This window comes from Mus musculus, chromosome 12 (genome assembly GCF_000001635.26).
Source record: "Mus musculus strain C57BL/6J chromosome 12, GRCm38.p6 C57BL/6J".
NCBI lineage: Eukaryota > Metazoa > Chordata > Mammalia > Rodentia > Muridae > Mus > Mus musculus.
In genome coordinates, this window is record NC_000078.6 from 85,904,230 (window position 1) to 85,920,048 (window position 15,819).

The window sequence follows — 15,819 nt, forward strand, 5'->3', positions numbered from 1 at the left end:
GGTGACCATCACTCTTCCCTTTGGCTCATCAGCCTTCCTGTGCTCTGCAGCTCTGCTGCCAGGACTGAGGAGGCGCTCCCTTCAGGAGAAGCCGGCTTCCTCCTTGTTAGGAAATTTTGTGTTCCTCATAATGTTTGCTTTCTTTCATTCTTTCTTTCAGTTTTGAAGTTTACTTGGTGTGCCTTGATATACTGTACACCAACTTTCTTATCTTTCTTGTACGGATGATGTTTAGAGATTGGAGTGGCTAAAGTTCACAGTTACTTTTTGTGGTAAAAATACCTACAATTCCTCCCACTTTGCAAGACCATTCTTACCTGTGGTCACTAGGTTGTATAATAGATCCTAGCCTTATTCCTTCTCCCTCACTACTCCACACCCTTGTTATCAGCAGCCTGCTTTCTCCTGGTATGCTGTCAGCGTTGTTTGAATAGAATGTTTAAGGGATATAATGCAGCATTTGTTTTTCTGTGCCTGGCTCATTTCATTCATATTTCTGACCTCTAAGTTCATCTGTGTTGGGGAAGACGACAAGATTTTGTTCTTTCTATGGCATAACAATATTCTACGGTGTATGAGCCACACATTCTTCTCCAGTCCATTCTTGATGGTACACTTAGATTGATTCTGTGTTCTGTTAGCAGTGTTTCACTAAACATGGGGTTGCAGGTATTTCTTGCTGGATCCTATGGTAGTCCTAACTGTTAATTTGTGAGGAATGTCCATGCTGCTTTCCATAATGGTAGTTTATGTTCCTCCAAATGCACCTGAAGGTTCCTTCTCTTTTTCTGCAGCCTTGCTGGCTCATTTTATCTTTTATCTTCATTGTTCTCTGGCGCACTTGGAGCATAGCACTCTGTATCCTTGGGATGGGTGTTACTTGATTAAGACGAATAGTCTTTTTACATTTGATCTTAGCCAAAAGGCCGAGAAGCGATAACGAATAGTCTTTTTAATTCAGTGTGTTAAGAATTTTAGCATTTACAGTAAAAGTCTGTCTGCATCCCTCCCTCTCCCCCTCTTTCTTTTCCTTTTTTTCCTTTTTTTTTTTCTTTTTTTTGTGTGGTATCTTTGTCTGGTTTTGACATTAGGATAATGCTAACCTTGTAGAAGGAGTTTAGAAATATTCTCTTGTGTTCTCGTTCTCCCTCCCTCCCTCCCTCCCTCCCTCCCTCCCTCTCTCTCTCTCCCTCCCTCCCTCTCTTGGTGGGGGAAGCTTGAGATTTGATATTAGTGAAGAAGTCAGGCCCTAGGCTCCTCCTCCTCCTTTTTTACTGATTGACTGTCTCCACTTTTTATTCATCTGTTCCGATTTTTATTTGTTCATAATTAAATCTTGATAAATGGTATGTGCACAGGGCCTTACTCATTTCTTCTACACCATCCAGTTTGTTGGCACGTAAATGTTTATAATAGTGTTTTACGACCTCTAAGATTAAAAAACATATGTGTTTGTTTGTAGCCTCTCTGTGGGTATGTACATATGGATGTGGGTGCCTATAGAGGCGAAGGTCAGCTTTGGACCTCCTAGAGCTTGAGTTACAGGTGATTTTAACTTGCCTGATGTGGGTGCCAGGAACCAAGCTGGGGTTCTCTGAAAAAGTGCTCTTATCAGTAAGTCCATTTCTTCAGCTCCAGCATTCTCCCCCACCCCTTCTTCTGAGACAGGGACTCATGTATCTCAAGTAGGCCTCAAAGTTGCTATATAGCCAAGGATGACCTTGAAGGTCTGATCCTTCCACTACCTCCTCATTGCTAGAATTACAGGTTTGAGATCTATACACAGTTTATATAGTGTCGCAGAGGAGGTGGATTCTTCTTCTTCCTCCTCCTCCTCCTCCTCTTCCTTCTCTTCCTCCTACTCTTCCTTTTCCTCTTCTTCATCTTTTTTTTAAATCTTCTTGTTTTTTCCTTACTCTAGCTAAAGGTTTATTGATATTCTCATTCTAAAAAGTCCCTTGGAGCTGGAGAACTGTCTCTGCAGTTAAGAGCACTTGTTGTTCTTATAGAGGACCCAAATCCCATTTCCAGTGCCCACATGGTGCTTCACAGCTAACTGTAGCTTGAGGTAGTAGGGGTGGGGGTGGGGATCTAGTGCCCTCCTTTGACCTTCATGGTCATGAAGCAGGTTTGTGGTGGACATACATATATATAAGTAAAACACACATAAAATAAAAAGAATAAATTCATAAAGATAAACAAATTCATGCTAGTTAGGAAGAGGAAAGGATGGAGGACAAGAGGGTAGCAGAGGATAGGTCTAAGCGCAGTACACAGTGCACATACATGATGCTGCTGTAAAGACAGTAAAGTCAAGCAAAAGGACAAAATACTTAAGTAATTAAAGGCAGCTGCCCACTTCATAAGTATTTTGTATTATTTATGTCATCTTTTTTTATCCTACCTCTCTGCCATTTCTCCAGTGAGCATATAGTTTATTTATCACAATGTAATCTTCAAACACTATACTATTTCGTGTATAATATGGGGTCTTTAAAACCACACTTCTTTTCCATCCTTCATGTGTTATTGTTAGTATGTATTTTACTGTAATCTCACAGTACTACATTGTTACTTTGTTGGAAGAGTCAGTTATAATGTAAGGAAATTTAAATCTTTTTATACATACATTGTCATTTTCCATAATCTTCACTGTGCATTCATCAAGTTTGTATCTGAAGAATTTCTTTCAGGATTTGAGGAATCCCGTGCAGCTCTGATGGTAACAACTTGGTACTTCTGGCTCTCTCCAGATGTTTTTGTTTCAACATTTAAAAGATTTTTTTGACAAGTTGTAGAACTCTAGATTGACACTCTTTTCTCCAGTACTTAAGAAATCAGATCTTTGCTTCTTCTCCGAGTGTGCTTATTCCTTTTTTGTTTTTGTTTTGGCTTTTTAAGACAGGGTTTCTCTGTGTAGGCCTGGCTGTCCTGGAATTTTTTCTATAGTTTAGGCTGGCCTCAGACTCACAGCGATAGATGCTCCTGACAGACTCTGCCTGCAGAGTGCTAGGATTAAAGGTATGCTCCATCATGCCCAGCTTGTGTTATTCTTTGTGAGCACAGGGCTGTCCCCTCCTTTAGCTTACTTCTTGCTTGTTCTTTATTCTGACAGTTGCTTTTTCCTTAGCTCAGAGGACTTTCATCCTCTGCCCGAGCAGATTGGCAGGTACTCCAAAACTCAAGGGACCTCTTATCATTATTTTGGGAATTTTTCCCCCTCATGCATAGCCTGCCCCTCTTCAGTACATTGCTCTGAAAATTGTACATGCTTTTTGTAGCGCTGATCGAGGCTTTTCATTTTAGACATTGTTGGTCTCTAGTTGAATCCCCCTTTATGTATGCTCTAGAAATCGCCTCTAGGGAGAAAGGTAAAGAAATTGTAAGAGTTAATTCTGTTGTTTCTCACTAATAGGAATCACCCCTGTACCACCATTTGTTTAATGTAGGAAAATAGTTGTTTCTATATCTTGTACACTTCTCTGGCTGTTTGTGCTAAGGAACAGGGTCTGTAGCAGTTATCCTGCCCTGTGTAGAAAGAGAATTGTTTGTTTTGTTGGTTTTGAACATTTTCCAGACAGAAATGTGTGCTCTGTATAATCTTGTTCTTTTCGCTAAGTGTCGCCTTACCAGGATTCATACAGCTGCAGCCCATCCCCTCGCCATCCCCTTTCCCTGCAAACTGTGGGTTGGAGCTGCTGTTAACCTCACATTCTTTTGTTGATGGAGATGGCATTCTTGAATGTGTCTCCTGGTTGTGTATCTAGGAATAAATTGCATCATGCAGCTTTTCTGGAAGAGGTGTTCTCAGAGACAGCATGTGACATGTCTCTGGAGAAGAGCAGGCAGGCCAGACAAGGAAACTTGTAGACTCACAGTGATCCTATTAAGGAAGGCTTTGTGCAGCGGCATGGACATGAGCAGCCATTGTGCTGGGAAGGTTTCCATTTAGAGGCTAAGGATCCGTGGGAGATGTGGGATGAAAAGCCCCTAAGAAATGTTTCTGACTGGTCTTGCAGAATGACCATTACCATTCATCGGCTGTGTGGAGAACATGAATGAATTAGTGACCAAAATTATCCATTTTCTGAAAGTTTGCCCTCCACTGTAAACAGCATGGAAGCACTAGATGCTCCCTCCTTCCCACTCGAGGACAGTTGGACCAAAGTCTCCCATTTCTTTCCTTTGTGCAGCTTTCTCTCTCCAGTTTCTATTGCTGTCTCATCTGTGCATAAGATGTCTTGGTGGTGGTGGTGGTGGTTTTTTAATTGTTGATTATGATGTTTTGACTGTAGCATATCTCCTCTCATTAATCTGAGAAACTCTGTTTGCTATGTTAAATCGTCTTCTTTATTTTTGTTTATTTATTGCAGCAGGGTGGACTTGAGCGGCTTACTCTTGTTCTTACTCTAATCATTTTAACTTGAGCATCTCTCTCCTCAGTTTGCACTTTAGAAACAGTGTGTAAGCAATTGATTTTGGCTTGGTTTGTGGTTTTATTTCTATATTTTCCCTCTTGAATGAAACTTAAGAAATAATTTGGTTTTTTGCTTTGTCCTTCAGGTCCTACCTTGAACACAAAACCTCCATGAACTACATGCTGGCAACACGCCTATTCCAGGACAGGTAGGAATTTGCTCAGCTTAAATATTTAGAACTAGATCGCAAAGTATAAGAGAAAACATATGTAAAAGAAGGATAGTGGCTTCCTTCAAGTCTCATGCAGGGCCTGGGATAGAAATCCCAGCATAATAGCTCATTTTCTAACATATGCTAACAGTGCTCAGCATTTTATAATATTTGTAAAAGCCAAAAATTAAGTCATAAAAATCTTCTGAGTAGTCTTTCCAGATGCCCAGTGCTGCTGCTTTCTTCTTCTTCTCCTCCTCCTCCTCTTCCTCCTGTTCTTCTTCCTTCTCCTCTTCTCTCTCTTTTTCCTTCTCTTCCTCCTTCTTCCTTTTATTCTTTCTCTTATTCTTCTAATTCTTCTTTTTATTTGTTTTTTTTTATTTGTTTTGCTTTTTTTGTTTTGTTTGATTTTTCAAGACAGGGTTTCTCTGTATAGCCCTGGCTATCCTGGAACTCACTCTGTAGACCAGGCTGGCCTCGAACTCAGAAATCCACCTGCCTCTGCCTCCCGAGTGCTGGGGTTAAAGGCCCAGCTCTTCTTTTTAGAAGAAGATCCTTACTCAGCACCTTTTTGTATACTGCTTCTGTTTTCAAAACTCCTTCCCTTCCTCCCTTCTCTCCTCCCTCTTTCCCCTCCTTCTTTTCTTCCCTCTCTCTCTCTTCCTTCTGTCCCTCCCTCTCTCCCTCCCTCCCTTCTCCTTTCCCTCTTTCTCCTCCTCCTTTTTCCTCCCTCCTTCCCCTCCTCCTTCCCTCCCTCTCCCTCTCTCCATTTCCCCCTCTCCTCCCCCCTCCCTTGAGGCAGACAGGGTTTATTTTGGCTTAGAGTTTGAGAGACCATTTCATCCTGTCAGGGGAGCCGCAGAGGCAGGAGCATGGTGCAGCTGGTTCTGTTGCATCTGCAGTCAGGAGGCAGAGAGCAGTGAGTGCTCCCTCCGAGCACAGTTTAAATGGTGCCATACTGGTTTTCAAGAACAAAAGGGTTGCCACTTCAGAAAAGGTGGAGGGCCCATAAAAGGCAAAGTAAACTCAGGCAGAGATGGCAGCTGGTGAGCTCAGTGCCCAGGGAGCTGGGAACAGTGTTAGTAGAAGCTGGGATCCAGACAGCACAGTTATTGGGGCGCCATAGCCCTGAGGATGCTTGTAGCCAGTGTGGCATAGCCACATTGTACAACAGGTCAGTAATTGATTCTTTTCATGAAGCTCCTTGGTGGTTTAAAGAAACTTGTTTTACTCTAAGGATATGGCTTGTTTTCTGAGGGTGTCTTTTTTTTTTATTAGATATTTTCTTTATTTACATTTCAAATACTATCCCGAAAGTCCCCTATACCCTTGCCCCGCCTGCTCCCCTACCTACCCACTCCCACTTCTTGGCCCTGGTGTTCCCCTGTACTGAGGCATATAAAGTTTGCAATACGTAGGGCCTCTCTTTCCACTGATGGCCGACTAGGCCATCTTCTGCTACATACAAAGCTCTAGCTCTGGGGTTACTGGTTAGTTCATATTGTTGTTCCACCTATAGGGTTGCAGACCCCTTCAGCTCCTTGGATACTTTCTCTAAGGGAGTCTTAAAGTAGATATCCAGATTTTTTTGTAGTTTAAATTATTATAGGATGTTAGATTTGATCTCTGCAACTCTTCAGTTGTGGTAAATAGTGTTGAATAACCACACACATAGCTTTTGATGATCCTTGAATTTGCTTAGAAGGCAGCCCCAGATTTTTGCATAAGAACTAGAGTGAGAATAAAGCCTGAAAGCTTTGTCAAGGTTTTTGTATCTGTCAGGTCTTTAGAACAGCAAAATAAAGCCCAGTATTGGGCCCTTTTCTAATATACATGGATAAAATGCTACTATTTCTGCATTACTTCTGCAGGTTCCAGCTAGTGACTCTTGCTTGTAACCTTCCTAGAATTTTTTATTAAGAAAACATAAATTTTCTTGTTTAGGAAAGGAGTGCCTTTATGATTTACTCTTACTAGCCTCTTAAAACCTCGTCTCCATATTGCCATGCTAACCATGACCCCGTCATTTTCCCACCGTTGTATCCTCACAAAATCCTGTTGCTTGTGATGCCTTCCATTCACACCTAAACAGCACTAGCTCGGGTTCTTAGCCTTCAGTCAGGCTTGCATTCCTGGACTGGGTTCAAAGCTTCTGTTTACTGACTCACACTTTACCCCCAGCCCTCGGAATAGGAGCTTTCCTGTGTGTTCATCTTTGTCAGTGTACAGAGCCTAGCATGTGGTGGAAAAATACGTTTTTATAAAAAAGGAAATTGTGTTAATTCTAAATTTCAACATCTTCCACTAAATTTCTTCTCTCAGTCTGAATTTCTTCTCCACCACATTAAATTGTTATTTCAAACTGATTCTCCACCCCTGCTTTTGTAGGTTGTTTACCCACCTCCCATCCCTTCTCCACCTCTTCCCATCCCCTCATGCAGCTCTGGCAAACCCAGGATCCTATTGTGTGGCAATAGTTTTAACTATTGGCCGCACATTCGTACCCAGGGGGATCTTGTAAGTGATATTTATACCCATCTCCATCCTAGAGGGAAGTGGAGGTACTTATTAAAAGCTGCCCATTTGATTGTACTTAGAGGCCATGATTGCAGAGTCCTGGAGATGGCCATTGTGTGGGCTAAAAGTTGAATTTTCTGACACACCCATCTCAGGACTCTTAACAGGGACAGGAAGGTATAGAAAAAGAAAAACATGACATCCTCGTAAAGATTTAACTCTTTTACTTGATTTTTCTATAAATGTTATCTATACTGCTTTTGCCTTTTAAAAAAATATCACAGATTATATACCGTTTGTCACCGTCATCATGACAGTTTTGAAATGACAGAATATTTGATTGAGCAAGTTAATGAAATGAGGGTTAGCTAGTAAATATGCAAACTAATGAAAGACCAATAGTGATGACCTCATGCTGGCCAGTATTGTTGTCCATTGTCTTGTGGGGATACATGAAACTTACAATGGTGATTAAAATTGTGCTGAACTAAATACAGGAAGGCGTGTAAGTCAGTGTGTTGAACAACTGCATATGCCAAAGTGTTCAGTGCAGAAACTGAATGGGGAGGAAGTGTTTTTTAAGGAAAAAGCAAAAGCCTGTTTAACAGATACATTGGCATTTAGCTTTTGAACATCTTTTGTTTTTTAAACAGTTTTTTTTTTCCATAATTGTGGTAAATCTGTTTTTGAGGAACCCCATGAGAATGGAACTTGGTTTTCTATTCTGGAATAGTTCAGTGACAGTAGAAAGCTCCATCGTCTGGTCTAGACCTTAGAATCCAGTGCAGCCCTCTCAAGCCCTGACCAGGGGCAGAATAGAGAAGTCTCATCTCCCACTCATCTACACACGCACATGCATGTGAGACACGGGAGTGGGGAGTAGCTGCCTCCTTCATGCTGGCGTGAGGAATAATTATAATCTGCCTTCTAAATAGATGGACAAGTCTTAAGTCACTGCTGTCATTTTTCTCTGCAGTTTCTTTGCCTGTGCCCCATTTTTAAATGAACCCTCCTACCTCACAGTAGTTACTTTTCTGAGAGTGCCTGTTTCTCCCAAAGATGTCCAGTTGGCCCTAATTAGATGTGGAGTCTCTTACAAGTGTGTGCCCTGTGTGTGAACTCTAGAGTGAGGAATGGGTGGTAGTGTCTAACCCTGTTGTCCTTCTCCATCTGCAGAGGAAACCCCAGAAGGAGCTTGCTGACAGGAAGAGCACGGTAACTAATTTTTCAAAGTTAATAAATTCTTTCCATCTGCATGCTGTGTAGCCATGCACAGACTGATGTTTCATATAACTGTTTTCAGTTTGGCTCATCACTAATAGCAGCAATATGTAAATGCTTTCTATTGAAAATGTATTCTGGAGCCACCTATTAGAAAATAGGTATAAGATTTAACTTTAAACTCTATATACATCATTTTAACCAATAATAATTACCTTTTTGCTTGGTGGGGTGAAAGAGCCTAGAGTAATTAATAGTGAGAGTTGCAAACTGTCAGCATGTTATCTGTCTCCATGGTTACGCTGAGGCTGTGGTAGGGCAAGGCTCTGACTGGACCTGCTGGAAGTCAGCACATGGAGAGCTTTCATCCAGTAGAGCTGAAAATAACCAGAGGAAAGACCAACATGGCTTTGCCTCAGTTAAGACTTGAACTGCCACAGAACTGCTTGAGCCTCCCTCCACACATGGGCAGGTTCCCGAGAATTACCCAGTTTCCTTGTGTCTTGTGCTGTGCTCTACAGAAAGCAGTCTAACAAGAAGACAGCACAGCTCCTTGCGTCTAGCTAGTTTTCATTTATGAGTCAACTAAAACTTAGTTTCTCGTCCAGTAACTTAAGTTTCTGTTTGTGTGTCTCCGTACACGATCATGTGGGTACTTGTGCCACGCACGCACGGCACATGTGTGAGGCAAGGAAGATATTTACGGAGTTGATTCTCTTCTTCCTCCTTTACTTCCTGAGTTCACGTAATCAAAGTCGGGTTGCCAGGCTTGTACAACAAGTTACTCTACCCACAGGGCCATCCCGTCATCTACTACAAGCTTTCTGAAGCATAAATCTAACTTTTCTTTTAAGGAAGTCATTCTGATTGCCTTTTAAGGGAAAACTGAAATAAATTCATGTAGCTTATTTTCAAACAAAAGTCAGAAGTTTTCTATAACATTTGGTCAGGTAATAGACTTCCTGGGTATATTACCACCAGTTGTGAAGTTGGAGAAAAGAAAAAAAAAACTTAGACATAAAGACTGTTTAAAAGCTGAGTGTAAAGGCTGGTGTGTGCAATCTTAGGATGCGAGACACTAGCATAGGAGCGCTGTGGTGAATTCATGGCCAGCCTCGGCTACACGTTTTTTAGACTAGGCTAGGCTAGTATAGAAACTGTTTCTAAAAACTAAAAAGAATTGTTCCAAATGAGTGGAACAATTTTAATTTCTAGCTGTCTTTAAATATTAATATTCATATGAATATGTTGATGATCTAAAGGATTAAATATATAAAACTAGGCTGTAGTATTATATGCTAGAGTATGAAACAAGTCTTAATAGGCTTAAAAGGATTGAAATGAAAAGTCATCTACTTGGAAAATCTTGATATTTGGGCAAGAAGCAGCACTTTTTTTTTTTTTTTAAGTTTTTCGAGACAGGGTTTCTTTGTATAGCCCTGGAACTCACTTTGTAGACCAGGCTGGCCTCGAACTCAGAAATCTGCCTGCCTCTGCCTCCCGAGTGATGGGATTAAAGGCGTGCGCCACTACGCCCGGCAAGCAGCACATTTTAAAATAATCTCTGGGAATCAAGAAGGAGATTAGAAAGTATTTTGAAATCATTAGCAATAAAACATAAAATGTGTGATTTTTTTTTTTTCAGCTAAGGTGGTGTCTTGAGGGATCTTTGTAGTTGTGAGTGCTTACATTACAAACCAAGCACAGAAGTAGGCATGGTGGATATGCCTGTAGTCCTGCTCTGGACGCTAAGGCAAAGACTTATGACTTCAAAGTCAGACTTGGGCTTTGAAGATAGCAAAACCTTGTCTCAAAATAAGAAGAAAACATGCAAGAAGGAAAAGAAGGAGAGAGGACTCTGAGGACTGAGGTCACAGATCTGGAGTCCATCTTGAGAAATTCACAAAGCAGAGTAGAGGAAGCAGAAGCAAGGAAGTAAGAAAAGTGCAAGGCGGTGAAAGCAAGCAAACAGTGAAGAGAGGGGACGTCACATGCCAGCTCAGATCGAGTGGGGTGATGTGAGTGCAGATCGATAGACACAAATGGATTCCGTGGAAGGATGTTAAGGAAACGTTACTATTAAAGTTATTCTCTCTCTCTCTCTCTCTCTTTTTTTTTTCCCGAGACAGGGTTTCTCTGTGTAGCTCTGGCTGTCCTGGAACTCACTCTGTAGAACAGGCCGGCCTCGAACTCAGAAATTCGCCTGCCTCTGCCTCCCAAGTGCTGGGACTAAAGGCGTGCGCCACCACGCCTGGCTAAAGTTATTCTCTTATTCTGACAACTTTGGTAAAGTGACTACACTCCTTGTTGAGGATAGCATTGATGCAGACTGAACAAAGCTGAAATAGAAATTTTGCAGGGCTTTGAATCTATCAGAATATTGGGTTTGTTATAAAAGACTTCATACAATGTAAGCTCCAGGTTTCTTGGTCTCAATAGTCAGAAGGAGAGCCTGTCTCGAAGGAAACAGTCAAGTCATAGAGTCAGAGGTCAGAGTGTGCTCTTCTGGCCTTTGGGTGCACACATGTGCACATGCACCTGCACATGCAGGCATACATATATACACTGTATGTACCACACATACAGAAGAAGAAGGAAGATCATTATCCCAGGACATCCATAAAATACTACAACATATCCATGTACTTTGTAAAATTCTGGGACACAAGGCCAATGTGCTAAAATCATCATATTTTAATATATTGACAACAGTAAATAATTGGAAACAAACTTGAATTGCCTTTATAATGTGAAAACATGAAGTACTCAGGAGTAAATGTAATACTTACACACTAAAAGTATTAAATATTATTGATTGAGACTAACAACATCTAAGTTTGTGGAGAGGGGTGCCTTATTCCTGGACTGGTGGACTTAGTATTGGTTAAACTATCCGTCTTTCTCGGATGAATGTAGAGATCCAGTATAGTTTCACTCATTGATATAGTAAATTTTTAAGAAATGAAGCAATTTTTAAAACTTATGGAAAAAAGAAGGAAGGAAGGAAGGAAGGAAGGTAGGGGACCAGGCAGTGGTGGCACATTCCTTTAATCCCAGCACTTGGGAGGCAGAGGCAGGTAGATTACTATGAGTTTGTGACCAGCCTGGTCTACAGAGTGAGTTCCAGGACAGCTAGGTATACACAGAGAAATCCTGGCTCGGGGTGGGGAGTGGGGTAGGGCAGACTTCTGGAATTGCAAAGGACTTAGAAAATCCAAAGTAATTTTAAATAAAACAGTCCTTGACTTAAATCCTCTAATGCTCCAGTAGAGATAGTGGAAACGGGAGAGATAGCCCAGAAATAGACTCATATCTGTGGTCATTTGATCTTGAACAAAAACTTCAGTGTGATCCAAGTGGAAAGGCAGTTATTTTAAACAAGTTTGGCTGGCATAGTTGGAAATAATACTTTAAAAATTAACTTGAATCCTTGTCTTGCAGAAACATGAGAGGTCATTTATGGTTCTAAATATAAAAGCTGTTGGTAGACACGACACAGAAAACAATGAACAAAAAAGTTTTATGTTTTTTTATGCAGTAAACATTAGCTCATGAAAATAAACACTGGGCTTTATTAAGATATCAACTTCAACCCATTCAGTTAAGATGACCTAAAATATTAAGCTATCTCAAACCAGGTTAATTAATTAGTTTTTTTTTCAAGACGTGATTTCTGTGTATAGTCCTGGCTATCTTAGAACTCTGTAGACCAGGCTGTCCTTGAACTCACAGAGATCTGCCTGCCACTGCCCCTCAAGTGCTGGGATTAAAGGCATGTGCCACCATATCTGGCTCCAGGTTAAGGTTTTAAAGATGTTTCCTTAGAAAGACAAAGATGTCACATTTGATGACATAGTTACCACATTTGACCATAGCCAATTTTCTGTAAATAGATGGCTTGAATGGTGCTTTTCAGTCTAAGTTATTTATTATTTAATTAGCTAGATATTTACTTTCAGAGCTCTGTGGGGTTCAGTCTTTGAGATTATGATAAATAAGTTTGAACATTTCTTAGTTGTAACTACTTTGGGAGGCTAGGGCAGGAGAAATACTTGAGCACAAGTTTGAGGTCAGGCTCAGTATCATAGTGACATCTTGCCTCAAAAGAGGGTGGTGAGGTGCCTCAGCGAGTAGAGGCCCTGTGCTTTGTTCACTCCTTGTCTGGAGTGGATCCCACATCCCTAGTCTGGGCCTATCTTATTCAGACCTGGCATAGGTATTACCAGCCTCCTTCCCTACCCCTCATCTCATTCAGAACTTGCTGGGATTGGACCTTGTCTTCTGTCTGCTGCCAGCTCATGTCTGTTCCTCTGACTCTAATTCTTGACTATACTCAACACCTGAAGGGATTCTGCCAATCTCCCATCTCCTTGCCAAGCTAATTAGGTTCCAACGAAGGTCAGCAGCCTTGGCATATCCCCAGGTTGTGGAACATTAGACTGGGGAGACCCTCACAGTCTCTGTAGCTTTTTGGTGACATTTCCCTATGAGTCACAGTTCCCTCTGTGTTACTGCCCTAATTCTCAGTTCATCATTTGTTCTCTATTGCCAGCTCTGTCAAATTTGTGTATTAAGTATTATATACATCAAAAGGATGTTTAACTACTAATGCAAAGATTGTGACTAACTTTAAAGTGAACAAGATGTATTTTATATCTCAAGTATTAAGCTATCACTACTGTCTCCTAGTCCTTCTGAAGGTTAGGGTCTGGATGACACTTTAAGGTCCCTGTAGTAAAGTAACAGCCAAGATGCTTAAAGGGATTGAAATGTTGTCTTCACATATATTTTTGTTCAGAACATTTAATAAATTCAGGAAAGCCACTAATGAAGTCTTAATATTGAGGACACTATTCCCATTTTCCTGGAAACTCTCAACTGCTTTAGAGTTCATGAGGGTTCCCATGACAGTCTTGGAGTAAAGAAGAGAACTTTACTATCTTGTGCAGCTGTAGATGCCTTTGAGCTTAAGATTTCCCTGCCTCCTGTCCTGAGTGCTAGGATTACAGGTGTATATTCCACATGTACACTTTCGGCAGAGTGCTTTCTGAAGGTGTGCTCTTGTGCTATTTCTGCAGAGTGAGCACGGAAGGAGCACCAGAGCTAAAGGTGGAGAGCATGAACTCCAAGGCCAAGCTGCATGCCGCTCTCTATGAGAGGAAGCTACTGTCTCTGGAGGTGCGAAAACGTAGACGACGGAGTGGCAGATTGAGGGCAATGAGGCCAAAATACCCAGGTACCTGCCAGTGAGCATTCAACAAACTGTACAGTCTAGGTCCTGGCAGAGCCAGTTAACCAGTTTCCTCCCTAATACCTGATGAGTCAGAACTGATCACAGGAGGGCAGCTTTGCTCTAGGTAATCTTTCCCTGCTCTGAAACTTAATTTTGAAAGGATTATAAATTTTGAAATGTCTAATCCCCTCATACTTGGAGCGAAGACTATCTGAAATTAAGTGCATGTTTTGGCTCCTGCTTTCATTCCACCATCAAACAACTCTCAGATACTTTAGAAATAATGATTATCCACATTAGTGGGTTCTGAGCGCTGCTGCTGGGGTTGAGGGTTCTGTAGCTCAGCTCATCGTTTGAAACTTGCTGGTGGCATGAGTGTTTAGATGAAGGAGTTTCTTTCCCAGATCATCTCCTACATTACAGCAGATGTATTTTTAACTGACTGATAGATTGATACCATCCCCATGTCCTTTCTCTGTAGAGCTATAGAGTACCTATATCAGGCAGCTCAGTAGTGTCTGGGCTCTCATTGATGGGAGATACATGGTTCCTATTTTAAGACAGCAAAAATAGACTTAGAGGGTATTCCTCTGTTCTTTGTACCTCTTTGAAGGATTTTGTTTTGTTGTTTTTGGTTTTTTTAATGCCCCGTGACATAACAGAGAGAGTACTCAGGCAAAGGCAGTTTGTGGTAGGGATTGTCTTAAGTCTTTTTTGGGGGGGGGGGGGATTGGTTTTTTCGAGATATAGCCCTGGCTGTCCTGGAACTCACTCTGTAGACCAGGCTGGCCTCGAACTCAGAAATCCGCCTGCCTCTGCCTCCCAAGTGCTGGGATTAAAGGCGTGCGCCACCACGCCTGGCGCTTGCCTTAAGTCTTGAGAGTGCCATGTGGTATGAAGAGAAGGCTCATCTCTGATGGTGTCCATTAATAAGTTATTAGGAATATAAGATGAAAGAGTTGTAAGCTGTTGGTTAAATCTGTGTCCTCTTGGTGGTTTGACTTAGACATGGGCTTTTAGCTTCAAACATAAAAGGAAGGTGTTGGGAGAGAGGACGCTTTAATCCTTTTTTCAGCAACATTAGTGATTCTTCGCATTTAGTGATTGCCCAACCAGCTGAAATGAATATTAAAACCGAGACAGAGAGTGAAGAGGAGGAAGAAGTTGGATTAGACAATGACGATGAAGAGCAGGAAGCATCCCAGGAGGAGTCTGCAGGGTCTCTTGGAGAAAATCAAGCCAAGTACACACCTTCATTGACTGTTATAGTAGAAAATTCGCCCAGAGACAATGCAATGAAAGTTGCCGAGTGGACTAATAAAGGTGAACCGTGCTGCAAAATCGAGGCTCAGGAGCCAGAGTCTAAATTCAACCTGATGCAGATTCTCCAGGACAATGGCAATCTAAGGTAGGCTTCTTTCTCCTTCATGGTCGTCAAGGTGGTTAGAGCTAACTGTACTGAATGCCTGTTTCTGTGTCAGTGGCTTCACAGTTTCCTCTGGAAATGGCAGAAGTCCTGAGAAGTAATGATGGGTTAAACATTGCTATTGTCACAGACACAGAGGCTTGGAGAAGAACCCAGGTTTCACAGGCCCAGCAAATGCTTGGATGGCATTAGTCTCAATAAGAATAGTGAGTGACCAAGACTAATTCAACAGCTCAGGGTTAGTGTGTGAGATCCTTCAGGAGCTGGAACTCTGATCTCACGAGGACAGGGCAGTCTTAAGGCACAGACATAGAAGGCTGGAGAGGCATCGGGTGAAAGATGACCTTTGACCTAGCCTTAACTGATGCAGATTTTCCAAGGTTTGGGAAGTGATTGGTGTTGAGAGTGCTGAGCAGGTAGAAGTAAGTGGCCCTGAAATGCTGTAGTGCAGCAGTTCCTCTCAGTCCATCAGAAAAAAATACTGCTAGCTGCTCGGTACCAGGATATGCTAGGCAATAAAGCATGCTGCAGGGAGCAAGGCAAGCGCGGGGAGCCTACAGTCTGTTGGGAGACAGACAGTAAACAAAGAAACGTGGTATTCCAGGCAGCAAAGGATGGCGTGAAGATGCTACAGTGATGTCATGCTGGTAGAGAGTTAGGTTACTAAGACTGGAGCGTGCATGCAGAGGTGAGCTTTGCAGTGAGCTCTTGTGTCTCAGCCGTGCCTCTGACTGTAGGAGAAACAAAACTCAGGGCACTGAAATGGCACCTGGCCGACCTGGGGGCTAAAAGA

At 41.9% G+C, this 15,819-nt stretch overlaps 1 protein-coding gene across 31 annotated transcripts in view; it reads left to right on the forward strand.

Moving 5' to 3' along the window:
* Ttll5 (tubulin tyrosine ligase-like family, member 5) overlaps positions 1-15,819 on the forward strand; it is a 229,068-nt gene that overhangs the window by 79,537 nt on the left and 133,712 nt on the right. For 23 of the 31 annotated variants that reach the window (XR_003950060.1, XM_006515989.4, XM_030246774.1 and 20 more), the window contains 4 exons: positions 4,564-4,626; positions 8,323-8,361; positions 13,446-13,603; positions 14,702-15,008. Coding sequence is in view for 28 of the 31 variants with exons in the window: in XM_006515989.4 (XP_006516052.1) it covers positions 4,564-4,626; positions 8,323-8,361; positions 13,446-13,603; positions 14,702-15,008 (567 nt within the window). In the remaining 3 variants the exon portion in view is untranslated. Of the gene's footprint in view, positions 1-4,443; positions 4,465-4,563; positions 4,627-8,322; positions 8,362-13,445; positions 13,604-14,675; positions 15,009-15,819 lie in introns of those variants that run through there. The other 8 variants (XR_001780460.2, XM_006516007.2, XM_030246776.1 and 5 more) reach the window with 7 other exon arrangements.